Source organism: Crinia signifera, chromosome 5 (assembly GCF_055691185.1).
Source record: "Crinia signifera chromosome 5, ASM5569118v1, whole genome shotgun sequence".
Taxonomy (NCBI): Eukaryota; Metazoa; Chordata; class Amphibia; order Anura; family Myobatrachidae; genus Crinia; species Crinia signifera.
The window spans coordinates 310,679,704-310,698,419 of NC_139221.1; the positions used below are offsets into that span (position 1 = coordinate 310,679,704).

The 18,716-nt window shown below is 44.9% G+C and overlaps 1 protein-coding gene across 1 annotated transcript in view; it reads right to left on the minus strand.

The window, feature by feature from the left end:
- Window positions 1-14,204, minus strand: part of LOC146079756 (uncharacterized) — a 71,511-nt gene extending 57,307 nt beyond the window's left edge. Inside the window, exons 1-2 of the mRNA XM_083186407.1 lie at window positions 14,073-14,204; window positions 6,035-6,208 (exon numbers count right to left, since the gene is read on the minus strand). Of these exons, the coding sequence (XP_083042533.1) occupies window positions 6,035-6,208; window positions 14,073-14,171 (273 nt within the window). The 5' untranslated portion in view covers window positions 14,172-14,204. The remainder of the gene's footprint in view (window positions 1-6,034; window positions 6,209-14,072) is intronic.
- Between the last annotated feature and the right edge of the window lie 4,512 nt (window positions 14,205-18,716).

The following is an 18,716-nucleotide window of genomic DNA, read 5'->3' on the forward strand; positions in this document are numbered from 1 at the left end:
ATAATGTGTAACGGGCCTTGCGGTGTGTCGCATAATGTGTAATGGGCTTTGCGGTGTGTCACATAATGTGTAATGGGCTTTGCGGTGTGTCGCATAATGTGTAATGGGCTTTGCGCTGTGTCGCATAATGTGTAATGGGCATTGCGGTGTGTCCCATAATGTGTAATGGGCTTTGCAGTGTGTCGCATAATGTGTAATGGGCTTTGCGCTGTGTCGCATAATGTGGATTGGGCTTTGAGGTGTGTCGCATAATGTGTAATGGGCTTTGCAGTGTGTCGCATAATGTGTAATGGGCTTTGCGGTGTGTCACATAATGTGTAATGGGCTTTGCGGTGTGTCGCATAATGTGTAATGGGATTTGCGGTGTGTCGCATAATGTGTAATGGGTTTTGCGGTGTGTCATGTAATGGGATTTGCAGTGTGTTGCATAATGCGCAAGGGGATTTGCGGTGTGTCGCATAATGTGTGAGGGGCATTACCCTTTGAAGCGAGGACACACACTTTTATTTAGAATGTGTGCATTCTTTATTTTGAAAATATCTATTTGAGGGGCACATTTTTACTGTTCACACTAATGGTGGCCGCACACGGTGCAATGCGCACTAGTAGAGACTTAAGTTAGGGGGGGCCCCATTATAAATTTTGCTATGGGGCCCACAAAGTTCTAGTTCTATAAATAAACGTACTACTACTACTACTAGTTACGCCCCTGATTGTTACAGTACCTCTGATTGGCCATTGGCGATGTTGAAATTGCTAGGTGAGAATCTCCTATTAATACCAATATATTAAATATTATTAAGTCATTCCTTCCTGTGGTCCCACTGCCTTTGAGCCCTTGAGTGGCGGGTTTTCCTGGGGCAGGCTTTGGCTGTTACTGTCCACTCAGCACTCATGGTAGTTCAGAGCCGTATGGTGGGGGCACTTGGGTGTTTGGGCGCTCGGGTATTCGTGTGTTCAGGTGCCCAAACACACAAATGCCCAAGGGCTCCAGAGCAGCCCTGAACGTCCCCAAGCAGGGCTGGTGTGAATGGCATTGGTGGCAGCAGTAGTGGAGCCTCGGCGATCTGTATTACAATCGCCGGGGTGGAGAGGTGGGGAGGTGAGCGAATGTATGCGGGTGCTGTATGCTCCCAGACAGTTTTGCGCCAGTGGTGCACAGTTTGAGGCAACGCTGGCGCACAACTACTTATCAGTGGCATGCACAGAATTTTCTGGGAGAGCCAGCTCCTGCATACAACCAAAGTGGTTAAAAGTCCAATTCCAAGTGGCTACAATAGAATTCATAGAAAATCATTTCAATAACCAGTGACATCCAATATTGTGTAGTTGGGAAGTTTTTAGCTAGCCTAGTCCTGGCTAGACAGACCTTAGCCAAGGAGCAGGGATCCATCATATAACACCTAGTCAGTGGTTTTAAAGTTTCCCCATGGAAGATAGTAGACATACCGTGAGCGAGGGAACATCCTTTGGGATATCAGTACTCATTAAAAAGTCTATGATACTGTACCTGACGAAAAGTTTGCTGTATGTGGACACGATGATAAAAGGTGCCAAAAGGTACGATCATGAGCACCACACTTTGGGCTTTGCGGGGTAGAAATAATTCCCATTAATTTGTCTGAAGTGTAGTATATCCTGTAGATAATAAGAAACTGTCAAGTAGAGATGCTGGGACTGGCAAGGGCTAAAGCTGACCATACACTACTGCAATTCCTCGCAGCAGTGTTTGGTTAGCCGAACCCCAGAGAGCCACCCCGGACCTTTCCTGGCAGCAGGGTCTCATGCTATACATCACATGTGGTCCTTTCACATGTAATGGATTACATGTCCCCACCGCCGGGAGGTCGGTTGCACCTGAATGACAGTCCGACCATCAGACCTGAGGGAGCATCGGGCCTGAGGGGACATCACACGCACCTAGTTTGGGCCGATTTCTTGACTTGTTCCCTCATGAACAGGTGAAATCAGCCCAAATCGTGGTAGTATATTGGGGCCTTGACTCCCATGTATCATCGGCATCTGCAGGAGATGTGAGCGAACGTCCGCCCTGGAAGCCCAGGTCACTGATCTAGAGGGGACCGTTCAGCAACTGAGGGATACTTCCAATCTCGAGCAAAGCTTAGATTGAACGGTGGAGGAGTTGCCGATACGGCCACCGGTAGATGAGGATGATCAGGCAGCCAGTTGGGTCACGGTCAGAAAGAGGAAAAAGAGGGCCAGGAGGGACAGGCACGACATCTCGGATCTATCACACCTGAATAAATTCGCCTGGTTGGACGAAGTTTCGGTGGAGGATAGCGACGAAATGACGGAGCTGGATGAGACTGTTTCCTCTAGCAACCAGAGGAGCGGTCCCTCTAGCTCTAACAGGATGACAGACAGGGAGGTGCAAAGTCAGATAGTGGTGGTAGGGGATTCTATCATCAGAGAACAGACAGGGCAATCTGCTATCGGGACCGTGATCGCCGTACAGTCTGTTGTCTCCCTGGTGCTCGGGTACGGCACATCGCGGAACGAGTAGACAGATTGTTGGGAGGGGCTGGGAGCAACCTAGCGGTCTTGGTACACATAGGTTCCAATGACAAAAATAATGGTTGGATGTCCTCATGAAAGAGTATAAGGAATTAGGTATGAAATTAAAGGCGAGGACATCTAGGGTAATATTTTCAGAATTATTACCAGTGCCACACGCTAGACCAGGGAGGCAGAGGGAGATCAGGGAGGTAAACGTGTGGCTAAAGGACTGGTGTAGGAAGGAGGAATTTGTGTTCATGGAACACTGGGAAGGAGTTAATGACATAGGAAGAAGTTTCAAAACTGTAAATAGGTCGGACAGTGGGAATGGTGGGGAGGCCTGTAGAGAGTCTACTAAGGGGGAGGTGGGTACGAGAAAGTTAGTAAGGAATACAAATAAGTCCAGAGGAGAAATTCAACACAATGTTAGGGACGCAAATAAAAATAAACATAAATTAAAATACCTACTGGCTAATGCAAGAAGTTTAGCAGGTAAAATTGGGGAACTTGAAACTGGTCACTAGGGACGATTATGACATTATTGGTATTACATAAACATGGTGTAACGAGTCGCACAATTGGGCATTATACATGGAGGGATATACACTCTACAGAAAAGACAGGGAAAATAGAAAGGGCGGGGGTGTGCCTATATGTAAAAAATAACTTAACATCTTGTGAGAAAGAAATGAGCACAGGCACGGAGGCCGTGTGGGCAGAGATAACCAACAATAACAAAAAACCTAATAACAGAATTTTAATGGCGGTATGCTATAGACCACCGAACATAAACAAAGGGGACGAGTCTCTTCTTTTAAACCAAATCAAACAATCATCAGATCAGGGTCAGGTATTAATTATGGGTGATTTTAATTTACCTGATATTGATTGGAAAAACGAAACATGTAAAGCAGCAAGAAGCAATGGGTTCCTAAGCTTACTTAAAGACCAGTTTATCACACAAACGGTAGAAGCTCCAACTCGTAATAAGGTATTATTGGATTTGGTTCTAACAAATAAAAGAGATTTAGTTTCAAACACAAAAGTAATTGAACACCTAGGGAGCAGTGACCACAATGGTTTCACTGGAAATTAACTTCAGTAAATTACATCATAAAGGATCGACAAAAATACTAAACTTCAGAAAAGCTAACTTCGAATTATTAAGAGAAGCCCTAAAAAAAATTGTGTGGGAAACAGTTTTTGAGGAAATGTGGGATACTCTAATCATTAACTATTAATACATTCCTAAAGTAAGTATGAGTAAATTCAATAAAAAAGCTACCATGGTTGGACAAAAAAATTAGGTCAGCAATCAACAACAAAACAAGAGCATTTAAATTCTATAAAAATAACTTAAATGAGGAGGCATTCACCAAATACAAAGAATCAAACAACATTTGCAAAGGGGTAATCAAAGTACCTAAAAGGGATTATGAAGAGCGCATTGCCACTGAAAGTAAAACTAACCCCAAGAAGTTTTTCAAATACATAAATAGTAAACATATAATTAAGGACAACATAGGCCCATTATCCAATACCAATGGAAAAAGTTTTACGGAGGACAATGGAAAAGCAGAACTGTTAAATGAGTTCTTCTCATCAGTGTTTACTAAGGGAGAGCAGACAGTGGAACGCACACATACCACAAATGGGATGAACAAGCCGGACCTCAATATTGAATTCTCTACTGAGGAAATAATAATGAGGCTCAGCAAAGTCCAAAAAAATAAATCACCTGGGGCCGATGGGATACATCCTAGGGTACTAATGGAATTATGGGAGGAATTAGCTTTCCCTCTACATTATATCTTTGATAATTCACTATCATCAGGAAAGGTACCAAAAGACTGGAGAATAGCAGAGGTTGTGCCATTATTCAAAAAAAGAAAAAAGAAGGATCCCGCTAATCACAGACCTGTTAGTTTAACATCAATAGTGGGTAAACTATTTGAAGGATTTTTAAGAGATGGTATCCAGAAATATTTAGACCTTCATAGTTTACTCAGTAATAACCAGCATGGGTTCATGAAAAATCGTTCATGCCAAACTAATCTACTTGGTTTCTATGAAGAGGTTAGCAAAAACCTTGATAATGGAAACGCTGTAGATGGGATTTTCCTAGATTTTGCTAAAGCCTTCGAAACAGTACCACACAAGAGGTTGATAAATAAAATGGAGGACATGGGATTAGGGGCAAATACATGTAGATGGGTAAGGAACTGTCTGTGTAATAGAGAACAAAGAGTGGTCGTGAACAGTGCCGTATCAAATATGATACCAGTACTAAGTGGAGTGCCACAGGATTTGGTTCTTGGGACCCATTTTTATTAACGATATTGGGATGGGGTTACTCAGCAATGTATCCATCTTTGCGGACAATACAAAACTGAGCAGACTTATTAAATCATCAGAAGATGTCACCACGCTTCAAAATGATCTTGACAATCTAGATGAGTGGGCAAAAAAGTGGAAGATGAGGTTCAATGTGAACAAATGCAAGGTCATGCACCTTGGGAGACATAACCAGTGTGCTAGTTATAACCTAAGTGGGGATGAATTTGGTAAATCAGTACTCGAAAAGGATCTAGGAGTCCAAATAACTGGGGTGTAGTGCTCTATGTAATATAGCAACAAAAAAGGCCAACAAAATTCTAGCATGTATTAAAAGGGACATGGAAACTAGGGACTCAAAAGTAATTATGCCTCTGTACAAATCATTGGTTAGACCGCACCTCGAATACACAGTGCAGTTCTGGGCCCCGCACTATAAAAAGGACATCATAGAATTAGAAAAAAATCCAAAGAAGAGCAACAAAGCTTATTAGCGGAATGGAGATTTTAAGCTATGAGGAAAGATTAAACAATTTGGGACTATTAAAGATTAAACAATGTGGGACTATTTACACTAGAGAAAACAACATGTATAAATATATTAGGGGCCAACATAAGGAACCGTCAAACACCCTTTTTTCTACTAGAAAGGAATCTAGGACGCGAGGGCACGAGTTTAGATTAGAAGAAAAAAGATTTTGTTCATCTAGAAGAAAAAATTTCTTTACAGTCAGAGCAGTCAAACTTTGGAACTCTCTTCCTGGTGTCGGCAGAATAAGGACTGGATAAACATTTATTGGTTAAAAACATCCATGGGTATGAATAAGTAACATAATCTGTCTTTAAAATATCAGAACATACTATACAACAAGGGATAAGCTACTATAAGCTACTATAAACATAAGTTGAATTAGATGGACGCAAGTCTTTATTCAGCCTCACCTACTATGTAACTTTGTAAGAATACTAGGTATGAATCCCACTCATTTCTGATATAGGGCAAGTTGTCAGAATGTGCTGATAGCTGGATATTAGAGTAGAGGTTAGCGACAGAAGGCCAGATGCAAGGCGGCCAATAGCGGCATTCGGGAGGCAGAGCCGCACGATGTACACAAACACCGTGCGGCTCCTACTGTCCGGAAGGGTTTCGGGTGTCGGTTTGTTTTTTTGCCAAGACCCTTACCTGGACTACGTCGCCCTGGGACAGGTGAGTATGGTTTCCTTCCACAGCTTCCACATGGATTTCGTCGGATCCGGACGCCATCGCCGACAGCGACGTCGCCTTGAAGAAGGACGTCGATATGGGTCCAGAAGACCGCCGACACAGGACCAGAAGACGACACAGGACCAGGGCTACCTACGGAAAGAAGATAGGTAAGTATTAGTATGTGTGGGCTTTGTATGTATTAAAGTTTTATTTTAAGTATGTGTCAGTGTGTTTTATTGTACTATTTTTAATACTGTGGCACTACAAGACCCAGCAGGCCCTTTAATGCCTTGCAGGCTGGGACTTGTGGTTCTCCAAGTCCCAGCTTGCGGGGGAGGCTTGCTGGGACTCATAGTGCCCCAGTATTAGACAATAGTTTAATCTTTTTTTTACACCATTTAGAAGCTCGATGCCCACCGCCCAGGGGCATCGAGGACAGCACCAGGCTTCAGCCTGGTCAGGTAAGTCCTGGAGGGGGGGGACCCCTTTATTGGGGGGGTCCCCACTCCCCCAGGGCCCCTGGCCAGGCTGACTGGTCGGTAGGGTTAATGCTTTGGCCGGGGGGACTTGTATAAAAAGTCTCCCCCCGGCTGTGGCATTACCCTGCTGGCTGGTTGTGCCTCGGGCTGGTTCTTGAAATACGGGGGACCCCTAGTCATTTTGTCCCCCGTATTTTGGGAACCAGCCCCGGACCTGGAGCCAGGGGCTGGTTGTTAAAAATCGGGGAACCCCTATTTGTCGGGTTCCCTGATTTTTAATTACCGGCTCCTTCAGCCTGGTGCTGGTTACAGCTGTGGGGGGGACCCCACGCCGGGTTTTTTTTTCTATTTTTTTTTTACACACTGCAGCCTGCACGGATCTGACTGATCCGTGCAGACTGCCAGAAACATTCATATTAGCGGCCGTATATATGTGCCGCTAATACGAATGGTTACACCATCGGAGGGTTACAAAGCATTCGTATCTGACTGCTTTGTAATTTCCCCTCCGGAACACGACTTTGCATACGACTAAAACAGTCGTATGCAGCCGTAGGGGAAATACCAATACAAAAAACTAGGTTTTTCATATTGGTAAATTTCCCCCATAATTTTTTGAATAGTACCATACCCCCCAAATATCGTGGAATTTACTACTCTGTTTTCTAGACATAAACGAGATACGATTCTAGTGCCCATTAAATGTGTTTACATTAAGCACACTATATCAGGAGCATACTTTTTAAATTGGCCCAGGACCAATGACCTTTTTAGCTTATCATTAATTCCACTTACATTCCATGTAAGAAAATGAAGTTTCACCATACAGTATCTTACAGAGAAGAGTCAGATATTATACAGCTCACCACCCACGGCGTATACTCCCGACCAACCTGAGCAGTAAAATGTCTCCATAGAGAGAAGAATAAAAAAAAGCTAATAGAGTGTATAACCACAAATAAAAAATTAAATATGTATAGAAATAACATGATACAAGTCAATAAACGACCAGTCAGCCATATTTAACAAAGTGAAGCATCACTGGTGAGAGGGTTAGTATACTTATGCTGTAGAAGTATGGATTAGGCCAATATGGATCAATCATTGTCCAGAGCATACCTTGCCAGCCTATGTCGATCCAGCCAGGTGGCCGCTTCTTTGGGAATTTGAAATACTTGGTCACACCATCTACCTGCTAGGGGTGGATCCCCCCCCCCCCCCCCCCCCAGTAAAATCCACAACCTCTGTTCATGTCCATGACTACACTGGCTTCTCTGTGACTTCCTATTGGTTGTCCTACCTTTCATGCACCTGCAGGAAAGGATGTACCATTAGGAAGCAACTCTCAGCCTTTCGAATAGCTCTAGCTGGCTTCTATGGGCTGTAGCCAATGCACAAGCCAAGCATACTGTAGTACTGTACCATTAATGCTACTACAGTACTTCACATTAGCCTATTGCCTGTCAGCTACATTGTGTAGTAGTCGGCACCTAGCCAGTGATGGGGACAAGCGGATGCCTTTACCCAAGCAGAAGTCAACACTACTTCCAAAAATGTTTCTGTCACTATCTCAAAAAACAATATATTTTGCTGGTTTCATCTGTTCAGTAGAAGACATTCCAACCAAGCAAAATGCATGGCTACACGGTATCTGTCTGATGTAATGATCATACTGTATGTGTCTCTTTTGTACAGAGATTTCCAGTGCCCGGATTGCCTACTTACCGTTACACTAGGATGCATAAAGTATATGGAAAGCGCAACAGTGGTAAGTCTATGGCAGTAGTGAGATGTTATATGTCTACATGTGTGAATTTTTGTCGCATCTTTTTGTTGTAACAAGCATAATTATGATGTGCAGGTACATCATCAAATACCCGTCACCCTCGGTTCCGATACTGTTCCGGATAGTCCGTATTGCCAGATTAGACCTAGAAATACAGTATGTGTTTAGCTAGGTTCCCTTTTACTATCTCTGTACCAGGTTGCAGTAAATGTGTATGCCAATGGCACAAGATAGGATTATTTCCGGTCACAACATAACTATAAATTCAGTGTTTCTTTTTTAAGTAAAACAAAGACAAATTTTAAAAAAAATGAATCCATAATAAAACAATGAAATTATTAAATAAGGATTTTTTTTCAAATCCGGTCGGATCCCATTGCATACCTTAAGTTAAGGTATACATTGGGACCCGATGGGCGCCGTGCTAGGAAACAAGTACCGAAATTCTTAAATGTTCAATATTTAATAATGATTTTTTAAATGAGTGCCTAGAAACCCCCCCCCCCCCCCTTCCCGTGAATCCATCGTCCCAGCTGTGATATTAAGGTGCCACCAGCAGACTAGTTTTATGGCTGCCGGCAGCTGCCTGCTGTCAGAAATGATGGATGCCTGTGGACTGATTGCAGGTAGGAGGAGCAAGAGTGCAACTCCATCTAATGATTTCTCGTTCACACCCAAGGTCTTCATCCATTCGCATGCCTGTGGGGGTTTGGGTGGGGGGGTGGACGGCTGTGTGGGTGGCAGGCGGCCCTTGGTGGACAGCAGTGTCCTGCAGTAGGGGATGCCAATGGGGGTAGATGCAGAGCGGCCATTGACCACTGAAGAGATGCAATGAGCAAGCATAGCTCTGCCCCTTTTCAGGCCACCTGGCAGGTCCCTAATTGAAAATGACTAAAGTTGAGATGTGTGTGTGTGTACAATATATATATATATATATATATATATATATATATATATAACGATAAGGTCTTTTCGCGAGCGTATGGTAAACCATCGCTATTAAATTAGGACAGCTATCTCCTCTGGTATTTCTGACAAACCGGTAGCCAAACACTACTTGGCAATGGGACATCAGATCACAACTCTGAGATGTTTCCTTGTTGATCATGTACCCAAACCATCAAGAGGTGGAGACAGAAATCTGCTACAGCGTCGACTTGAGGCCTGTTGCATACACCGACTAAATACAGTTGCCCCTCGGGGACTTAATGAACATAATCCGCTAAATTGCTTTTGTCGACATAATCAGACCCAGTTGACCGGATTGTTGGCTGTCGGTAGTGGGTAACGGAATACACTGGGTGATTGTTCACCAGTCTATGTGTTTGTGTATATTGAGATATAATGCTTTATGCATTGATGACTGGTGATTGACCATTGACTTATATATGTATAAATGTATTTTTCATGTACAGTATGTATTTGTTTTTTATTTGTTTTGATGTCTGTCTCTTATATGTTGAGTCATTTTTACTCTTTAAACATTGATCCTATGCTAGGCATTTGGTGGGCTTATCTGCGCTCCTTTATTGGCCATAGGAATCTGATTCAGATATTTTCAAACCCAATTTTTGAATCACTATTTAAATGATATACACATTCCTGAAGTCGCCATGGTCTACGCTGGTGACAGCTAATTATTATATATGTATGTATGCTACCTTGTTATCATGTGTTTTATGATCATGTGCCCTATAAGACATATATGTAGTAAACATTCACCACAATTTTGTTCTATACGACTTTGCCTATTTGTCTGTGCGTTCCACTGTAGCAATATGGAACGCATGGGCACTTCCTGTATCAAAATTAGTGGCTTTGCGCTGTTCCACAACATATAAGAGCCTGGATATGATGGTCAGGCGCAGTGGAACACAAATCACGGAAGTTAATGGCCGGTGGAACGCACCGCCATCACTTACAGGTTGATCACTTCCGGAATTCGGCACTGTCCGGGACCCGGTGGCTGTTACAGCGTTTTCACACACTGTAGAGATGGCAATACAGGTATGTGTTAGATTGAGCCCTTTAGGCTTCCTTAATTTATTTGATTAGTGTGTCACAGGTGTATTCTTTAGTCTGTGTCAGTGAACTTGAAAAGGGACGACCCAGGCTCAGCACAGCACAGTTCCCCCTGCACTGCTGCTGAGCTGTTTGGCTGTTCTGATGATGTCTTGATAAAGGACTGTTTGCAGTCTGAAACGTTGACTGATTTTTGTCATACTGGTGATGTATCAATAAATTAGTCTGTTGGCTTTTGGAGTGTGCTCTCTTGGACGACCTAGCGCGTCAGCTTCTGGAACTGTGTATTGTACACATAGTGGTACTTTAAGTGGAGCACCTCACTGTTGTCATATATCTTGATTGGGAGTGCGGATTCCTCTGTGTGTGTATGTGTGTGTGTATATCTCCTATATATTTGGCTACATCTGTCACTCAAAGTGGGTGTCTGTGTCTATAACGCTCTGTTCCTGGACTTTCCTCTTAATGTGTGATTGCCTTCATCTGTGCTGAACACCTTTCTGAAAAATTAACCTGTTTAAAACAGGTGATGGCAATCATACATTAAGGGGAAGTCTAGAAACAGAGCATTGTGTCCCTCCTGGAGAGGGTCATGTTGGGAGGTATGTGACAGAGAACCAGCCCAGTGAGCCCACAGACAGTGCCAGACACCCACTGCCTTCCCATGTTGCCCAGCACTGCTACTCCACAGCCACCAGGTGAGCGCCCCCCTCCCGCGATTTGCGGCAAAACCTTACCCCCCCGCCCCCCCCCCTCCCGCGATTCGCGGCAAAAACACCCGCTTCCCCGCGACCCCCCCTACCGCGATTCGCAGCAAAAACACCCCCGCGACCCCCCCTCCCGCGATTCGCTGCAAAAAGAACCCCCCCACGACCCCTCCCGCAATTCGCGGCATAACCACCACCCCGCGACCCCCCTCTCCCGCGAATCGCGGCAAACCCTCCCCCGTGACCCCCCCCGATTCGCGGAAAAAACACCCCCCCCGCGATTCGCGGCAAAAAGAACCCCCCCGCGACCCCCCCTTGCACAATTGGCGGCACCCCCCCTGCGACCCCCCTCCCGCGATTCGCGGCACCTCCCCCCCCGCAATTCGCAGCAGCCCCAGGATTAAATGGCACATGCAAAACACTGACATGGCTATGGTCGACAATGAAAAAGGTTGACATGAGTTTTTGAAGATTTATTTTTATTTTTTTTAATTTTTTCATATTCATTGTCATGTGTCGACATGGACACCAATGAAGTGGCACACTTATGTCAACATTTACATGTGTTGACCTTTCTGTGTTGATTTTTTCTTGTGGCGATTCGCGTCACCCCCCCCCCGCAACCCCCCTCCCGCGATTCGCGGCACCCCCCGTGACCCCCCACCTCCCGCAATTCGCGGCAACCCCCTAACCGGAACCCCTGTGAACCCCGCCCTCCGCGATTCACGGCACCCACCCCCGCGACCCCCCCTCCCGCAATTCGCGGCACCCCCCCGTGATTCGCGGCAGCTCCAGAATTAAATTGCACATGGAAAACACTGACATGGCTATGGTCGACAATGAAAAAGGTTGACATGAGTTTTTGAAGTTTTTTTGTCATTTTTTGAATATTTTCATATTCATTCTCGTGTGTCGACATGGACACCAATGAAGTGCCATACTTATGTCAACATTTACATGTGTTGACCTTTCTGTGTTGATTTTTTTTCTTGTGGCGATTCGCGTCACACCCCCCGCAACCCCCCCTCCGGCGATTCGCGGCACCCCGGCACCCCTCCGCGACCCCCCCCCCCTCCCGCAATTCGCGGCAACCCCCCATCGGAACCCCCATGAACCCCGCTCTCCCGCTATTCGCGGCACCCTCCCCCCGCAACCCCCCCCTCCCGCAAATCGCGGCAACCCCCGCGATTCGCGGCAGCCCCAGGATTAAATGGCACATGCAAAACACTGGCATGGCTATGGTCGACAATGAAAAAGGTTGACATGAGTTTTTGAAGATTTATTTCATTTTTTGAATGTTTTCATATTCATTGTCATGTGTCAACATGGACACCAATGAAGTGGCACACTTATGTCAACATTTACATGTGTTGACCTTTCTGTGTTGATTTTTTCTTGTGGCGATTTGCGTCACACCCCCCCCCCCACAACCCCCACTCCCGCGATTCACGGCACACACACACCTCCCCCGCGATTCTCGGCACCCCACCCCGTGACCCCCCCTCCCGTGATTCACGGCACACCCCCGCGACCCCCCCTCCCATGATTCGCCGCAACCCCCGCCCCGTAACCCCCCCTCCCGCGATTCGCGGCACCCACCCCCGCGACCCCCCCTCCCGCAATTCGCTGCACCCCCCCCCCGCGACCCCCCCTCCCGCAATTCGCGGCACCCCCCCGCGATTCGCGGCAGCTCCAGAATTAAATTGCACATGGAAAACACTGACATGGCTATGGTCGACAATGAAAAAGGTTGACATGAGTTTTTGAAGTTTTTTTTTCATTTTTTGAATGTTTTCATATTCATTCTCATGTGTCGACATGGACACCAATGAAGTGCCACACTTATGTCAACATTTACATGTGTTGACCTTTCTGTGTTGATTTTTTCTTGTGGCGATTTGCGTCACACCCCCCCACCCCCCCCCGCAACCCCCACTCCCGCGATTCACGGCACACACACACCCCCCCGCGATTCTCGGCGCCCCACCCCGTGACCCCCCCTCCCGTGATTCACGGCACACCCCCCGCGACCCCCCCTACCATGATTCGCCGCAACCCCCGCCCCCGTAACCTCCCTCCCGCGATTTGCGGCAACCCACCCCGCGACCCCCCTCCCGCGATTCTCTGCAATCCCTCCCCTCCCGCGATTCGCAGCATCCCCCCCCCCACAACCCCCCCTCCTGCAATTCGCGGCACCCCCCGCGACCCCCCCTCCTGCAATTCACCGCACCCTCCGCGACCCCCCCTCCCGCGATTCGCGGACACCTAAGTTGCAATACAGGCATCTTTCATACAATTCTAACCATATTTCTCATATACAAACGTTCACAAATTAAGGGGGCGCAGCCCCTTACGACGGTGTGAAGTGCGATGAATCACCTAGTATATATATATATATATATATATATCTGTAATCAAAAATAATAGGGTTTTAGTTCATGAATGGATCAATGCATTTAAGCTTGCAGCCCATCACCAAGGGGCCCCATTTCACTGCACTAACAACTGGTCTCTTAAGAACCTGGCAACTACAGACACATTATAACTAAGATGAACATGTGCTTGTTTCCTGGTTTAAACCTCATTTGCCGAATACCTTTAAAGGTGAGACAATGGCCATCACAACTCCTGAATTAGCACTAAGGGGGCTGCTGTGAAAGGTTTAAAAAAAAAAGAGCTTACCTGCGGTGCATGAGAAAGCTATGATCACAGAATGGTTAATTAAAAATGAACCCGTTATTTCGAGAAAATGTTGTTTCAATCCCTAAAAGAGTTGAGGAAAAATGTCCAAAGCGCTGGGGAATGCAGTGATGTGCCGTGCAACCTGGCAGCTGCCACAATGGAGGAATGCCCACCTCCAAAATATAAAAGACAGTAAAAGGGAAAATATGGGGCGCTCAGTGATTAGAACACACATTATAGTAAATTAATTTAATGTTGCATTTAACTAACTCCCTGCATGAAAATGGGTCTCGCACTATGCAGCAGGGAGCTGCTGCTAGAGGCAGGAGAGATATTACCTTCTGTGCCGTAGCTGGCACTAGCTGCCCGACCTGTCCTCTGTTCCCAGCGTGTGTAATCCAGCCAATGGTGAAAGCATCACTGCTGACAGCTTGCATATGTGATGAAGGCTCCAGCTATCGCAGTTGCTGGTGTGTGGATGAATGCATTGAACAGGTTCTGTTCAGTCACAAGCTTGAAGCGGGGCTCATGGATAGCTCCCAGCATGCCCTATGACCAGCACCATCACTCTACACATGCACAGAGGGACTCCCAAAGCTCAGACTCGGAAGTCCAGGGACAGCGTTGCATCCCACCCCCCCTTGTGATACTGAGATACAGATTGTGAAAAATATGTCCCCAAGTCTTAGTGCATTAGTCCCTAAGTACCAACCAATCAGCCAATCAGTATCTAGCTGTGATATTTTAAACCCACTCTGTGACATTAACAGTTAGAAGCTGACTGGTTGGTACTATGTATAAGATCTACTAAGCCTTGGAGAGAGATAAATTGGAATAAGACAGAGAGTTGAAGTCTATCTTGAGGGGGTCGCTGTAATAGCAGATCATATTAATAATTATTTTTGCTCAGTATTCACTGCTGAAAGAGAGGGGAAGGGGCCACAGTTAATTTGCAAGTATCATCAGAAAAAATGAGGGAGAAACAAGTATATTTAAAGAGGAGAAAGTCCTAACAGAACTCTCAAAACTGAAAGTGGATAAATCAATGGGACCAGATGGGATACATCCAAGGATACTAAAGTAGCTTAAAGGGGAGCTGGTAAAACCATTAACAGAATTATTCAACCAGTCACTAGCTATTGGAGTAATCCCAGAGGACTGGAAACAGCAGATGTAGTCCCACTGCACAAAAGTGGAAGCAAGGAAGAGGTAAGCAACTATCGACCAGTGAGCCTTACATCAGTAGTAGGGAAATTGATGGAAACACTATTAAAACAAAGAGTTGGAGAATATCTAAAAACCAGCAATTTCCAGGATCCGAATCAGCATGGGTTTACTGGGGGAAGATCATGTCAACCAAATCTTATTGACTTTTTTGACTGGGTGTAAAGTAATAGATCAAGGTAGTGCTGTAGATGTAGTTTATCTAGACTTTAGGCTTTTGACACTTTCCCACATTGCAGACTGTTAATTAAACTTGAAAGCTTGGGATTGGATTCTAAGATAGTTGAATGGATAAGAGCGTGTTTGCAGGACAGAAAACAGAGAGTTGTAGTAAATGGAGTACAGTCAAAAGAGGGAAAAGTTGCAAGTGGAGTACAGGGATCTGTACTTGGACCAGTGCTTTTAATATCTTTATTGGTGATATTGCAAATGGGATTGAGGGTACAATGTGCCTTTTTGCAGATGACACAAAAGGTATGCAACAGGGTAGACACACCAGGAGGGGAAAACAAATGATTGATGATCAAGGTAGATTAGAAGAATGGTCAAGAGTATGGCAACTACAGTTTAATGTGAAAAATGCAAAATCATGCACTTGAGTCTCAAACATCCAAAGACTGAATATAGTATAAATGGCACTATAATGGAAACTACTGAGGAAGAGAGGGATCTACAGTAGGTGTCACTATTTCAGGGGACCTAAAGGCAGGTAAGTAGTGAAGAAGACAAGTAAGATGCTTGGTTGCATAGGGAAATGTATCAGCAGTAGAAAGAAAGAAGTAATAATGCCACTGTATATGTCATTGGTACGACCTCATCTAGATACTGTGTCCAGTTCTGGAGGCCATAGCTTCAGAAGGATATAAATAGATAAGAGACTGTCCAAAGAAGGGCAACTAAAATGGTGCATGTCCTACATCACAAAACGTACCAGGAAAGACTAAAAGGTCTTAATATGTATACTTTAGAGCAGAGAAGGGAAAGGGGGGACATGATAGAAACTTACAAATATATCAAGGGCTTTAACAAGGTACAGGTGGGAGACATTCTTCACAACAACATCATAGCTAAAATGACAGTACGTGTTGAGAAGAAATAACAAACAAAAAATATATATTTTCGTCACAAATTGATATTCAAGCGCAAAATGGCAAGAATAAAATCCCTGTGATCAAATGGTTTAAATTAATTTTTGAAACAAATTTCAATACATTTCTGAGTCACATGGGAGTCTTTGACGCATGACACTATATTCCATATGTCAATTTTAATGCAATATAGTCCCAGTGGTAGAGTGGCTGAGTGCACGATTAGGAATAAAAAGAATAGAATGGCTCCTTCGACCGGTTTGTGGTGTTTCTGCTGTCTAGTGTGTTACAACTCTGGGTATTCCCTATTGGTCCCCCACACAAGTACTTGCCCAGACATTCACTGCTTAGCTTCTGAGTTCGGAATGGGATTCAGGCGCACCAGTGATGTATGGCAGTAATTCCACCTTTTGATGAGAGGACACCTCTGTCTTTTGAAGAGAAGAATGTTTAAAAAGGGGGCAGACTAGATGGGCCAAGTGGTTCTTATCTGCTGTCACATTCTATGTTTCTATACTGTATGTTTCTATGAGATACACTACCAGCCAATCGGCTTCTAACTACAATATTACAGGCTGTGTTTGAAAGAGAACAGGGGCTAATTATTTGGTATTTTATCTGTCTATCTGTCTCTCCACTTGATAACTCTCCAGGATTTGTATATCTTCACCTTAACTTCTCTCTACTCTATCTCTCCTTAAGCTTTGATACATCTCACCTAAAATGTGGTACATGATCCTGAAGCTCTCCGTCTGTGGCCTTTTCAGATTTGCTTGATGAAAAGACTGAAGCGTTGATATCTGTGTATAGTGCTTGTGTCTAACTGCAAATCTATTCTGTTTTCTTTATAGAATCTTCAGAAGGGGGCACGATAGATGATTCTTAAAGAAGAAAGAGAACCCCCGACTGTTTCCTTGGACAAAACTTATTCACTACACCGGAAGATGAAGTATAATATATTATATCCAGTATACAATTAATAGTTTGATTACATTTATTTCAATTGAGTGTATTAGCTGACTAGGCATAAGTATAAATTAGAATCCTGCTTTTTTCCTGATTGGCTAAGTATGACAATCTTTGTTACTGATTAGTTGTTCTGGCTTGCAGTATCAATCATTAATTTGAGCCAATTAGGGGCTCAAGGGGAGTGTTTTGTTTTTAGGGGTGTATAAGTGGGGGCTGATCTTGCAGACAGCCTCTTTGGTGATTTGGAGTGATTTGTAGCATCTACTGGCCACCAGGACCTCTCAGGATCAATTATAACTGAATAAAAAGCTTTTAGCAAAGTTGTCTTTGTGTCTATGTCATTATTTAATTTGGATAACTTATGGTTAAATTTGGTTTAAGTTATTAGACAATTTTAAGGAGTAAATTGGTAAAAAAACAATGGAGACATAAAAAAAACCCTTGAGATTGTGCAAAATGTCTTTGTTATTAGTTTGTACTTTATAAAACATTCATACATACAGGCAGGGCCGGCAACAGAAAACTTGGGGCCCCATACACTGATATCACGGAGGGCCCCCACCCTCTTAAATGCTACGAACTCCCTCCCATGCTTGAACCTAAACTGGACGCGCTCCCTTACCCTGCGGCCTCTCTATATCACAGGGACGCCAACCTTCAAACCACAACCTGCGCTCTATCACACTCACACAATCCCTTACCCTGCAGCCTGTGCTCTATTACGCTGACACAATCCCCCACCCTGCGGCCTACGCTCTATCACGCTGACGTGATCCCTCACCCTGCATTATGTCACACTGACGCCATTCCTCACCATGCAGCCTGCGCTCTATCACACTGACGCAATCCCTCACCCTGCGACCTGCATTATGTCACACTGATGCACTCCATCACCCTGCGCTCTATCACAATGATGCGCTCCCTTACCCTGCGACCTGCGCTCTATCATGCTGACGTGATTCACCCCCTCCCCCCTCAAGCTAATAATGACACTCCCAGTCCCCACTAGTTCTTAACCCTCATACCCAGAGGCCTATCCCCCCCCCCACCAGCCTAACACACCCCACATAAATACAAACATACCGCTCACACTTACCTTTAAACCATCCGCAGAGTGCAGTCTTACTGCCTGTGTGGGCATGGAATTCCAGCAGCCTCTCCATTGTGTCCCCTCTGTAAAACCCCACCAGCACTAGGTATGCATACCTGCAGTAACTGTGTATAGTGCATCACACTTACTTTCCTCCGGCTGGTCATGGGTAAGGCACAGGTACCAGGGGGTCCCCTGAATAATCAGGAGTTTAATTACGCTTGCATTGTGGAGTGGACTACAGGTGTCAGTGCAGTGCAGAAAGAATTGGGTGCCAGGCCATCTCATAAAACAGCAATAAACAGTTTATTGAACAGATAGCAGGGATATAGCGGGGATATAGCGGGGATACACTGTAGCAGGGATAACTTCTGAACACTCTCCACCAGCACACAGCATAATAATTACATCAGGTCACTTATCACACCATCTCCTCCAGCACATTAATCATATTGGTTACATCAGTTACATCAAGGCACCTCCTCCAGCACATCACTTAATTGCAGTGGCATAAATATGGCGAACATCAGTTCATACACATCCTGGACCAGTAGTGCTACACATCACAGGTTATTATCTCTCTCATACATAACAAGGACTCTTGTCAATGG